The 14,112-nt window shown below is 32.8% G+C and overlaps 1 protein-coding gene across 6 annotated transcripts in view; it reads right to left on the bottom strand.

The window, feature by feature from the left end:
* The window catches only part of NDST4 (N-deacetylase and N-sulfotransferase 4), a 390,250-nt gene that overhangs the window by 91,005 nt on the left and 285,133 nt on the right, over nt 1-14,112 (bottom strand). For all 6 annotated transcript variants that reach the window (XR_012483096.1, XR_012483095.1, XM_074272775.1 and 3 more), the window contains exon 7: nt 9,027-9,209. Coding sequence is in view for 4 of the 6 variants with exons in the window: in XM_074272775.1 (XP_074128876.1) it covers nt 9,027-9,209 (183 nt within the window). In the remaining 2 variants the exon portion in view is untranslated. The remainder of the gene's footprint in view (nt 1-9,026; nt 9,210-14,112) is intronic.

Raw genomic sequence — 14,112 nt, 5'->3', positions numbered from 1 at the left:
CTGAAGGACAAAGCAATAGGGAAACATAAAAAAAGAAAAAAACCCATGGCAATGAGAAATAGAATTATACAAATAGAAAGGATGGTAGATATTTAAGAAACATGGACAAATAAAAATCTGACCCAGAAAATTGACCATTGTTGGCCTAAGGAGTGTCCCATTCCCAGGGAACTAGTCCTGATTCTTGAAGTACACATAGTCCCCTGAGTGAAGAAGGTAAATTCTTTCTTGGTCTGGATTAAATTTTCCTTAATTTAAATTCCCATTCCTTTTTCAGAAGCAAGGTGGCACATTGTCTTTGGAGTTTAAAAGATGTTAGTTCAAGTCCCTTCTCTATCATATACGAACTGTGTGACCCTAAGGAAGTCATTTTACTTCTTGGTAAAAGTTCTATAACAATGAAAGAATTGCAGTTCTGCAATACATAAATAAATAAATAAAAGTCTTTTGATCTCTAAACCATCTTCCATATTGGGCCTGCCTATATAAGAGATTTTGTTTAGAAACTTAGTTGCAATAATGTTCATGTTGAGTATGTTATTGTTATTACTAATGAATAAATAGACATTCTGGTTTGCCATATTTTTTCAGAGTTTGGAAGCCTCATTTTTGTCAAACTGATAAAGTCTATGGACCTTCTCTCAGAATCATGTTTTTGAATACATAAAATAAAATAATAGGATTACAAAGGAAATCAATTACTTTGGGATACTGTAGTTAAATGTTAAAAAATAAATAAAGATCAAAAAATAAATAAAGTTCACAGATCCCAGATTTAGAACATTCAAACTGGTGAACATCCAAAATCTCATGGTTTCCTAAGATGAACTTTTTCATAAAATGGAAGTGGATAGCAGAATGGATTAAAAACCAGAATCCTACAATATATTATTTACAGAAACACATAAGAAGCAGAAAGATACCCAAAGAGTAAAGGTTAAAGACTGGAGCAGAATCTATTATGCTTCAATTGAATTTAAAAAGCAAAACAAAAAAACAAACAAAAAAAAAGTGGGGGTAGCAATCACAGCCTCAAACAAAGTAAAAGCAAAAATGGATCTAAGTAAAAGGCATAAGGAAGAAAAACATATTGCTAAAAGGTATCATAAACAAACAACTTCAATATTACAAGATGTCATAGACCAAAAAGCACTATGAATACAAAACAATGCATCAAGTACTATAGTATCCAGATTCTTAGAGGAAAATTTCCAGCTTAAGATAACTTAAGACTTCGGAAAAGGTTTGTCTCACTTGGATCAAAGGGGAGTGCAGTGTAGCACAGGCCTGGTGTGGGCAATCTAATGAGAGACTCTTAGCCATAGCACAGATCAGCAGCTGAAGCCCTTTATTCCTGTCTCAGCAGCCTGCCTGTGAGGCCTCCAGCCTCAGCAAAGAGGGCAAATTATGAGCTCTGGAATTCCCCAATACTACTGACATAACTGGGCTAGGTGTACCCAGCACAGTGAGCAAAGGTTCAGCACTTCTGGCCCCAGGAAGGAAAGCCAATGATGAGGCTCCTCTCTCTCTTGGAACAGTATCCTCTGTGCCTTAGGAGGAGATCAATTTTAAAAAATCAACAAAAATCCAAAAAGAATCCTAATCATAGAAATCTACTATACTAACAGGGAAGATCAAATTCAAATTCAGAATGGAATGGCAATGGCAAAATGCATACATGTAAAACCTCAAAGGGGAATATGAATTGGTTTAATGCTCAAAAAATTCTCTTGAAAAAGCTTAAAAATCAAGTAAAAGAGGTAGAAGAAAAAGTGGGAGAAGAAATGAGAATTATGCAAGAGAATTATGAAAAAAGTCAACAAATTGGAAAAGAAAGTACAAAACATGAACAAAACTCCTTAAAAATAGAACTTGACAAAAGGGGGGAGTGATACTGCAATGTCTGGGCTAGGCTTTCTTGGAGGTCCTTAGTCTGAGATTGAGCTAGAGCACACTCACTCTCACACTCTCCTTCACTCAGTCTCTCCTCCATAGTCTGACTCTGATTGGCTTACTCTTGATCTTAGTGGAGAAGTGCAGGAGGCAGGAGAGCCGCCAGGAGGATGGTCAAAGGTAGAATGTCTCATTTCCAGTCCTTCTCAGCTCTTAAATACTCTATTACAATTACATCATTATAGCTTACTGATTATGTGTGAACTAGAGAAACATTACATGCTAAGTATTAAGTATATATGTATACTAGAGAACCATCATCTCATCAATTCCACTGAGTTAACACCTTGTTCTAAGTATCCTTGTTTCAAGTATACTTCTCCAATCATACTTCTTGCCCTTTACATGATACACTGAAGAAAACAACTCTTTTAAATGCTAACTGAAGAAAAGAATTCATTAAAATTAGAATTAGGCAAGTAGAACTCACTGACTCTGTGGGACATCAAGAATCTGTCAAAGAAAATTTAAAAAAAAATCTAAACTGTGAGATACCTCACTGGAAAAAACAACTGACCTGGAAAATGGACCAAGGAGAGAGAATCTAAGAATTACTGTATTAATGAAAGCCAGGATCAAACAATGAGTCTGGAGAGCATCTTTTAAGAAATCATCAAGAAAAAAGTGTTCCTGATATCTTAGAACCAGAGGATAAAATAGTCATTGAAGGAATCTACCAATCACCTCCTAAAAAATCCTAAAATGAAAACTCCAATGAATAGTGTAGCCAAATTACAGAAATTTCAGGCCATGAAGAAAATACTGCAAGCAGCCAGAAAGAAACAATTCAAATACCAAGGAGCCACAGTTAAAATCACTGAGGACTACATTAAAAGATTGGAGGTCCCAGAATAAGATATTCTAGAAGGCAAAGCAGCTTGGACAACAACCAAAAATAAACTACCTAGCAAAACTGATCATAATTCTTCAGGGGGAGGGATGGGAATTCAATGAAAAGGGGAATTTTCAATCATTTCTAATAAAATGAATAGAGGTAATCAGAAAATTTGGTCTACAAATACAAGATTCAAGAAAATAAAGAAAAAGGTAAACAGGAAAGAAAATATATTTTATTTAAAAGTTAAATTGTTTTCATCACTACACAGGAAAAGGATAGTTATAACTCTTGAGAACTGTATCTTTTTAGGACAGTTAAAGGAGTATACATAGATAGAGGCATAGGTTGACTTTGATGTGGTGATATAAAAAAGAAGTTAAGCAATGGAAAAAAAGGATTGTATGGGGAGAAGAGCAAAAGGGAGGTAAAATGGGGCAAACTACATCACATGAAGAGGCACCTATTACAGTAGAGGGGAAAAAGGGAGATGGAATAGTACTGTTTGAAACTTAATCTCATTGGATTTAGCTCAGATGGAATTAGTTGACTGCAGAAATTTATCTTACTCTATAGAGAAGTTGGAGTATAAAAGGGAAAGAAAAAGGAAGAGGACAGACTGAAGGAAAAGTAGATAAAAAGGAGGCAGGACTGATAGAGGGGAGGGCAGGTGGGGTAAGAAACAAAACATTGGTGAGAAGAATAGGGCAAAAGGAGAGAGAAAAGTACAAATGAGGAAAAACAGGATGATGGAGGGAAGCATAATTAGTAATCATAACTATGAAAGTGAATTGGGTGTACTTTTTCATAAAATGGAAGTGTATAGTGAGTAGATTAAAAATCAGAATCCTACAATATATTGTTTACAAGAAACATATTTGAAATGGAGAGATATGCATACAATAAAAATAAAAGGCTTTAGCTAAAGTAATTTTTTTAAAGCAGGCTTAGCAAGCCTCATCTCAGATAAAGCAATAGTAAAAGTAGATATAATTAAAAGAGATAAAGAAGGAAACCACATTCTGCTATAGGGTATCATAGATAATGAAGTAATACCTATTCTAAACATATATGCACCAAATGATATAGCATCCAAATTCCTAGAGGGGAAATTATATAAATTACAGGAAGAAACATACAGCAAAATAATCAATCTCCCTCTCTTAAAACTAGATAAATCTAAACACAATATAAATGAGAAAAAAAGTTAGAAAAATTACATTTGACAGACCTCTGGAGAACATTGAATAAATATAGAAACAAATGTTTCTTTTTTTCAGCTCTACATGGCCCCTACACAAAAAAATCACCATGTATTAGAGCATAAAAATTTTACTGTCAAATACAGAAAGATAGTATATTTATGTATTCTTTTCAGATTATGATGCAATAAAAATTATGTGCAATAAAGGGTCATGGAAAAATAGACCAAAATTTATGGGAAAGTAAATAATCTAATCCTAAAGAATGAGTTGTCAAATAACAAAGTATAGAAGCAATCAATAATTTCATCCAGTAGAATGACAATAATGAGACAACATAGTAAAACTATATATTGCCCAGATTAACAGGAGATGAAATAAAATATTTCAAAAATCCCCTTATCAAAAACAAAACAAAACAAAAAACCCAATAAAACAAACAGCTGAACAAGCCATCAATGAACTCCCTAAGAAAAAATTTCCAGAGGTAGATGGATTTTCAAGTGAATTTTATCAAACATTTAAAGAACAATTAATTCCAATACTATATCAACTATTTGGGAAAATACATGAAAAAGGAGTTCTGTCAAATTCCTCTTATGACACAAATATAATGCTGATACTTAAATCAGGAAGGACAAAAACAGGGAAAGTATAGACCAATTTTCTTAATGAATATTAATGTGTAATTTTGAAATATAAAATTAGGAAAGATATTACAGATTGTCATCAGGATAATGCATCATCACCAAGTGGGATTGATGACAGGAATGCAGGACTGGTTCAATGTCATAAAAACTATCAATATATTTGACCATATTAATATCTTAATAGATGTAAAAAAAGCTTTTGACAAAATACAGTACCAATTCCTATTAAAAACATTAGAAAGCATAGGAATTAATGGAGTTTTCCTTAAAATGAGAAGCAACATCTATCCAAAACCATCAGCAAACATCATATGTAATGGGGATAATGCATTCCCAATAAGATCAGGAGTGAAATAAGGATGGCCATTATCACAATTGTTACTTAATAGGGTATTCGAAATGAGAGAGACAGAAAGAGATTGTCACAGAGATGGACAAAGACAGAAAGAGACACACTCAATCCCAACAGTCCTCTTTAGATTCACATGACTCTCTTCATCAATGGATGAAGTGGAACTGGCCCAAATCACCTCACTGTTGAAAAGAGCAAGATCTATCAGAATTGATCATTGTATATAATATTGCTGTTGTTGTGTACAATGTTCTCTGGTTCTACTCATTTCTCTTAGCATCAGTTCATGTAATTCTCTCCAGACCTCTCTGAAATCATCCTACTGATCATTTCTTATAGAACAATTATATTCCATAACTCATATACCATAACTTATTCAGCCATTCACCAACTCATGGCATCCACTCAGTTTCCAATTCCTTGACACTATAAAAAGGGCTGCTGGAAATATTTTTGCACATGCAAATCCTTTCCCCTTTTTTATGATCTTTTTGGGATACAGACCCAGTAGAGACACTGCTAGATCAAATGATATGCACAGTTTTATAGCCCTTTGGGCATAATTCCAGATTGCTCTCTAGAATGGTTGGATCAGTTTACAACTGCACCAACGAAGTATTAGTGTCCCAGTTTGCCCACATCTCCTCTAATAATCATCATTATCTCATATTGGCTAAAATGACAGGAAAAGATACAGTGTAGTGGTATCTCAGAGTTGTCTTAATTTTCATTTCTTTGATAAATTATGATTTAGAGCATTTTTCCTATGACTATAAATGGTTTAAATTTAGAAGACTGATAATCTAGATCCAGTCCTACCTTATACTATGTGATCTTAAGCATATTGTATGTTGTATTCTATTTTTATTTCATTAAATATTTCCCATTCACATTTTAAATCTTTTTTTCAATTAAATGTAAATTTTAACATTCTTTTTTTTTTAAACTCTCTCTTATGTATAAATGAAATTTGAGAGTGAACCAGTATGAGGTAGCTAGTGCTGCAGTGCAGTGAAAAATTTAGATTTAGAAATATCAGAATTCAGATCCAGGCTCAAACAGTTATGGTTTTCTCATCTGTAAAATGAAAGTAATAAAAGCACCTACTTTGTGTTTAATTGAATAATAATAATAATTATTATTAATGAGATAGTATATGCAAAGCCACTTTGCTATCCTTAAAGTATCCTATGCTAAAAATTATTATTGTTGATAGCTAAAGAATTTAAGAATACTGATTAAGTCAATGCAGAATAAGTTTGACTTTCCAAAAGCTTTTGCAATTGGTGGATGAAACAAAAGAACAGACTTTGGAAAATCCATTCCTTTTGCAAGATTTGTATTGAAATGAATCTTCTATTAGAATAATTTGGAAGATCTACAGAAAGCTATCAATGGATTAGGAGGACCTAATAAAATCACTATAAGTGACTCACCAATATAAGAGTGAATTATGATGTCCAATTATCAGAGTAATGGTTTTGTATGCATAATTAATATTTGTTATCTTAGGAGACTTCTTTGTAAAAACTTGATTATTGTTATACTTACCCAAAGTTAGTGTTAAGCCAGATATTCATATTACACTTTTAAATTAAGTGACAAATCATCTTCAAATATATGGTAGTTGGTGCTAATTAAAATTTACATAAGTCACCAAGAGAAATGAAAGCAAAAAAAGTAAAGGGTGCCCTTGGGCACATTTTCTTTCTATTTGTGGTAATGTAAAAAAGCAAAAGTGTGAATTGAAAACCTAAAGAAAAATAACAGTTGATTCACTCTTTTTTCCAAAGCATTTATCATAGAGAAATTTCCTTAATGTTTAGATTTTGAGGGAAACTATGTTTAATTTTCTGAGGCACTAAATTGAAGGACACTTTTGCCTGCTTTTCTGGTGAAATAGCAATATTGATGATAAAAAAAATTTGTAATCAAGATTGGCCAATCACTTTTTGATATTTGCAAAAAGGAATCCAAGTTCTGAAAAACCAATGATAATATGTTAACAAATATATGTAGCCATTATAAGTGATTATATAAATATATACATTATTTACTTGTATTATTTATTTGTGTATATGCAATACAATATACAATACATGTATTTGTATATATGTATGTATAATGTTTAAGGTGGGCAGATAGGTGGCAAGGTGAATAGAGCATCCAGCCTGGAGTCAGGAAGACCTAAGTTAAAATCTGACCTTAAAAGCTTAGTAATTTTGTGATCCTGGGGAAGTCACTTAATTGCTGCTTGCCTCAGTTTTCTCATCTACAAAATGGGAATCTTTTCCCTCTATATTCTTTATGCTGTTGTCACCCAACTACTCAATAAATTGCAGTGGTTCTTTTTGATCTTCTGGATCCAGTTGTTGGGCATTTAAAACACTTCATAACTTTGGCGCTTCCTAACTTTTTTTTTTTACACTTTACTCTCCTCACTGAACTAACTACAATGTTTCATACCTAGAATGCTTTCCCTTATAACCTCAGCCTTAGAAAATCTCTTACTACCTTTAAGATTTAGTTGTGAGGATATCTCTTGCAAAAGGCTTTTTTCATTCCCCCAGATAATAATATTATTTTTCTAAAGAATTATCTTACATCTACTCTGTATTTATTTATTATGTACTGTCTCAGCCTTTACAATATAAGCTCCTTGAAGGCAGTGACTTTTTTTTGGAGGGGACTAAGGAAGAGGGAAGATTCAAGGTGTTCGGTTTAATATCTAACTCATAGTAAATATTTAATAAATTTTGGCTGATTTATTAGTTAAGCTCTCTGCAACTAAATTTCCTCATGTGTACACTGTGGAGTATGGGCTACATAACTTCTAAGGTCTCTTTAAGCTGTAAGTCATATTCCTATGAATAATGATAATGGTAATGATGACACTTTACTTTATGTAACATTTTACAATTTATAAACTAATTCCATGAACACACTTATATTTGATCTTGGCCTTAATGTATGTTTGGATATTCCCAAGAAATACTCCACCTCCAGACTGTGGACGTTTTCACTGACTGTTCTTCACATCTGGAAACCCGTCCCTTCTCATTCTTCCTCGTGATTTCCTTTAACTCCTCCCTAAAACTTCATCTAAGAGAAGGTTTTCTTGATTTCCCTTAATGCTAGTTCCTTCCTTCTATTTATTTTCTCCAATTTATCACACACATGTACATGTGGACGTTTGCATATCTGTATTTTGCTATTTTGTATATTATTGTTTCCTTCATTAGATTATGGACTTGAAAGTAAGCTCTTGTTACCTATCTTTGTGTTCTCAGTGTTGCCATAATGCTTGACTTGTAGTAGATCTTTATTGAATGCTTATTGACTGACTGAATGACTGACCATATGAGGAGGAGAAACTCTAAAATGATAAGGTTATAGTGTTGCACACTAATGAGGACACTACTTAGTGGGGAAATCCCACAATCTACTCTTTGCTAGCAGTTTATTGATTGCATTAGCAAATAATGATCCAATGAATCAAGAACAATGAACATCAAAGGAAGTAAGATTTTCTCACAGGTAAATAATAAAGTTGACAACAGATATAGACTTTTAAAGCAATTTACATAAGGATGACTATTATTCACAAAGTCTCTCATCCTTTTTGGACAATATTTCAGCTGACAAATGTCTCCTTTTTAAATGGCTCTATTTATTCCTAATTCATTTGTTTATATTTGAAGAAAACTAAACATATAATAAAGACACAATGTAAAGTGCTACAGGTTGGAGTTACATTTGGTTATTTTTTTTGGAAGGCACCTTCAGTTCTCTTTAGTTTAAAGACCAATTATGAGGTTTTTAGAATATAATAGCTCTTTCTTAACAGTGTCCCAGAACACTGTATGTCCACTGGGGTTCTAAACTCTTTCAGATGTATTTTAGTTATAACAGATGAAAGCCAAACTGATTTTGTTAGGAAAGAAGATGGAACTTAACTAAAAGGAGAATTTGGTATTGTCTGTGTTTTTTACAAATCTGTGTTTCCCTTTCCACACTGGTACAATTGTTGTTACCTGCCAGAGAGGGTCTTTCTGCTCTGGAAAAAGCTCAAAGTACTTATGAGCCAGTTGCACTGGAGGCAGAGTCTGCAGTCTCAAGTTAGTCCAGTTTTGAATAAAGTTGGCCAAGTTCACAAAGGTATATAGCCCCAAGCGGTCATTCCCATAATTGGACAAATGGGTCATGAAGATGCTGATCTGTAAGAAAATATAAAGAATCAGAAAATATTAGATGTTAAAATCCCCAGAGGTAGCAGGAATTCTCTTGAAAGATTATATATTGGGGTTCCTTGGGAAGTAGGCAGATATTCTAGTGGTAGGACTAGGAATCAAAAAAGTCTGGAATATATTACCATCTTAATTTATTATTTATGACAGCAAATATATTATAAATTTGTATAGTTTTCCTATTTGTTCAAGGGTCTTGTGATACCCTTCACTTTAATTTGGTTAGTTCTGAAAGTGGTTCAACCAATAAAGAATCTTCAAAATCAGGCAAGTTCCAGTTTTACTTGTTCTTTAGCCTGGAACAACTAATTTAGTTTTTTCCCCCTCCATCAGGGCACAATGGAAAAAATCATTGGCTCTAGAACTAGAGAACATGGTTGCGCTGATACTTTATTGAATAGGTGAACTTGGACAAATGTTTTAAACTCCCTTGGCCTTAGTTTCCTTATCTATAAAAGAAAAAAAAAACAGGTAGTGTATGCAGAATACAGGTTTAAACTGGACTAGTCTTTGGGGAGAATAAAATAGAGCCTCCTGTATAATTTGCTTCTGAAAGGTATCTTTTGTATTTGCTACATAATCTCATTTTTCCTGAAGAAAAATAAATATTTTTCACCTTCCAATCTTCATAAATTTAGTGTTTTGCTTCAAACTGGTTACATTTCAGCAAATATAATAATAGAATCTTTGATATACCTAGTCTCATTTTTCTCTCATTCACATCTCAATACTTAATTCAGAGCCTCATTCTAGGCATTGTTCTCTTTACTCAAGCTTTCTTGAACAGAAATTAAAGACAAAATTCATTCAATGGAAGCTTCTCACTATATACTCATCTTGTGCCATTACCCACCCATCCCCCGCCAAAAAAACAAAAAAACAAAACAAACCTCCTATAATTTCATGTTGCAGCATGATTATCTCATTAAATCAGGGGGTTGTTTAAATTTGTAAACAAGCATGGAAGTGCAATAATACATTTTAATTGCCAAGATATTTATGTAAAAAAAATAAAATCTTTACCTTTTAAATCAGAAATTTATAGAGAATAAAGGTGAAATAAAAATATGATCTAAATTATAATGATCAAATATTATAAATAAAGGTGTATTTATCAAAGATATTGATTTGACACATGGCCAACTTTTCAATTATTTTCCATGTGTGGTCCTTAAGCTTAAGTCATTATTATATATAAACCCTGGTTATTTCACTCAACTCTGAGATAGATACACGCACACAGAGATGTGATTTTATATATGTATATATATCCATAAATGATATATATCTGTGCATATTCTCTATATATTATATATACATATGTTTTATTTATTTGTAGCATTTCAGTTATGTCTGACTTTTCATAACCCATTTAGGGTTTTCTCTGCAAAGATACTGGAGTGGTTTACCATTTCCTTATCTAGCTCATTTTGCAGATCAGGAAACTGAGGCAAATAGGAAAGGGACTTGCCCAAAGTCACAGAGTTAGTAAGTGTTTGAGATCAGATTTGAACTCAAGAGAAATCTTCCTGACTCTAGGCCTGGTGCTCTAACCAGTAAGGCATCTAAGAATTTATAGCATCCTAAATGTTGGTTTTAGTAAAGGGTTTTTGGTCTATTAACAGGGAAAAGGTTGATATGAGAAAAATATCTAGAGGTTATAGAAAAAATATATTGCTTTGATTAAATTCATAAAGAAGGAAATATTGTATGTATAGAAAGTTAGTGACTTTACAAGGATTTTACATTTTTTTTAAAAGTTTGCCAATCATATGACTATATTAATGTAATTTTAAGTATTTGTCATGTGATTTTGCCATGAAGCTTTAATTACTAAAGTTGCAATAAGATCTACGGTCATGAATATATTTCATATGATATAGATTCACTTTTACTGGATTGCAAAAGAGACATAACATAGTCCTGCCTACTTTGTTAATGCCAAAATTCAAAAATAAGAAATATACTAAAGCTGAGCTAGTTATACCAAGATAATTATGCAAAATTTTTATTTATTTTGGCTTATTCATACAGGAAAATTCAACAAGTTAAATCAAGAAGCATTTATTAAGTGCCTATTATGTGCCAGGAACTTTGTGGAAAGGTTATTCTTTTTATGTTTTATACTGAACAACTTAGGCAGCTTTATTGAGAAGAGAATCACTGAAAGTAATTAAGGGAGAACAATCTGCACGCAGAGGAAGAAATGGTAAATAGAAGTGCATATAAAATGATAATACATATGTACACATTTGTATATTGTGTATAGAGCTGGGGGAAGAAAGAAAAAAGGAGAAAAAGAAATTTACATGATAACTTTATTATATATTTAAAAGAGACAACAAGTTGGGAACTCTGAGTGAGGTATAAGACCATTCAAGCCAGAAGGAATGTCCTAACAATGTCTGATTTGGCTCCCCATCTCCTCTAAGGGCTCCCTGACTTCCTGAGAAGTCAGGGGGCAGTAACAACCTTTGTTGTAGTTGAAACAGATTGATACCAAGTGGTAGAGACATCTACATACAATAGCAAGTTGTTTATGTGGTCCCACATGCACAATATATAGTTAGTAGATGTGCAGTGTTGCTTTGGTTATATATAAGGCTGAGAAAATTTGGAATAAACAAACTCCATGTTTTGACTATCAACATGAGTCTTGCCTCATCACTTCTTTACTAAGACCAAGACTTGGGCTGGTTCGTAGTTTCTAGAATATAATATGGTAGCAATAGTTGCTACTGTCAATGTTGTCATGAGAACTCTTATGTAGTTACTTCAAAATAATAAGCAGCTGGTCTCAGCAAATATTTATTTAACTCATATGACTACTGAAATTGAGAAATAAGCAATCTAAGCAGTGGATTTGGGGGTAATTATAATACTTTGGGAATGGAAACATTATAAGATACCAGGTTAGATGCTGAATGATTGAAAACCTAGGGAAAGGTAATAACGTCCTAGAAATCTATTCCTTTTATGATGTGTTATGACTTTATGAATTTTTAGTGATACATATGGAGTACTAAAGGCTAAGCTATTAATGCTTCATTAATATTGGAAGTTATTTTTATACTCTAGACTAAAGGTTGTTATGCATAAGAATGGCATTAGGACTTTTAAAATAGTATGGTGCAGGCTTTCTAAATCTGAGTAAATTTTTTAACATAAGAATTTCCTTAGAGAAATTTGATTAGATGTATTTGAAGAAGATAGGGGATATTATATAGCTGGAGTTGAAGATTAGTATATAAAAGAGGAACAGAATATTGAAACTACGTGTCTCTAAGAAAAAAAACATACTTATACATTAGAATTTCCCTTTAATAAAAATGGGAAGAAAAAAAATACTATGGTCATATAATTGCAATTACTGTCATATATTAGTATAGTGGGGTGGCATGTGTCTATGACTGTCAGGAAAAATTAATGCAAGCGCACTGGTAAATTAATGACACTTTAAGAAAAAAAATCTGCAAATACAGCTTAACTTTGCATACATGGTTTGCTCAAAGCATCTAATTTGCAGACAGAGCATTTTAGTTTGTCTGCTAGACAAATGGATTCATTTTTTAAAAACTAATGTAGACAACATGGGAAGAATAAGACATTGTGAATGAACATGCTTAGGTTCAAGAAAAGTGATGCTATAAATATGAAATACGAGACAGTTAATTTTCACTGTTTTTCACAAACCTGCCATGAACCATATCTTTCTCACACAGTTGTGTCTCTTTACTTTCTTTGGGAATTTGGCTGTGCATGTTTTTGTTTTTATCACTATACTCTTAGGGATAGGATAAAAATGGCCTGCCTTTAATGCTTCTAAAGATAGCACATACGTGGAAAAAGCACAAATACATTTTATAGGTGCAGCTATGTTAGAGATGCAATTCACTGTTCCTTGACATATGTCAGTTTAGGAAAAAAAAAAGTTCTAATTCAACCACAGAGAGGTTGCATCTTTCATATAAAAAATCTGGAGAACTAGCCCAATGACCCTAGAACATTATATGAAACACTACCAAGTATTAGCAAGCTTTATTTCACCTTCATCAAGTCTTAAGATGACCTAGTACTTTTTGTTATTGTCAAGTATATCTCTTTCTCGGAATTTCTCTTCTACTTTGTAAATTTCCATGAGCACGTGTGTGTGTGTGTGTGTGTGTGTGTGTGTGTGTGTGTGTGTGTGCATGTGTATGTGCCAACTAAAAGCTCAAAAACAATCCTTTAAACTATTTTTAAAAACATTAAAACAAAATTTATCCTGTTATAAAAATACAGAAAACATTTTCAATGACATTTTAACTTTTCATTTTAACACTATGACTCAATTATCCAACTTTTCCTCATGTTTAATCTTAGATAAATCTAAAAATTAAACGATGTGGCTTCTTCCAACATTATGGAAATAAAAAAGGAAGAAAAGAAAAGGAAAAGGTTGGAAGAAAGAAGAAAAGGAAGGGAAGGAGGGAAGAAAGTGAGGAAGGAAGGAAACAAAGGAACAAAAATAGGTATTTGTAGAGGGCCAATGGAAAAGTAATACCCTGGTGCAGGTGGAAGAGTGGCCCTTACCCAGTGAACAAATTCAGGTCTTATTAAAAATAATATAGGAGCAACTTGACCAAGGATACTTATAACCTTATCTAAGTTCTAGGGACTCCCCTATGTTTACTGTAAAAAAAGAAATCTGGAAAATTGAAGATGTTGACTGATTTGAGAAAAGTGAATGACAGATGGGAACTATGGGAACTCTTCAGCCTTGGCTTCCATCTCCTACTCAATTGCCTAGGGAATGGCCTCTTTGGGTTATAGAAATTAAGGATTGTTACTATTCTATCCCTCTGGATAAGGAGGATATGAAAAGATATTTCTT

Source organism: Sminthopsis crassicaudata, chromosome 6 (assembly GCF_048593235.1).
Source record: "Sminthopsis crassicaudata isolate SCR6 chromosome 6, ASM4859323v1, whole genome shotgun sequence".
Lineage (NCBI taxonomy): Eukaryota > Metazoa > Chordata > Mammalia > Dasyuromorphia > Dasyuridae > Sminthopsis > Sminthopsis crassicaudata.
This window is presented reverse-complemented; position numbering and strand designations above follow the sequence as displayed.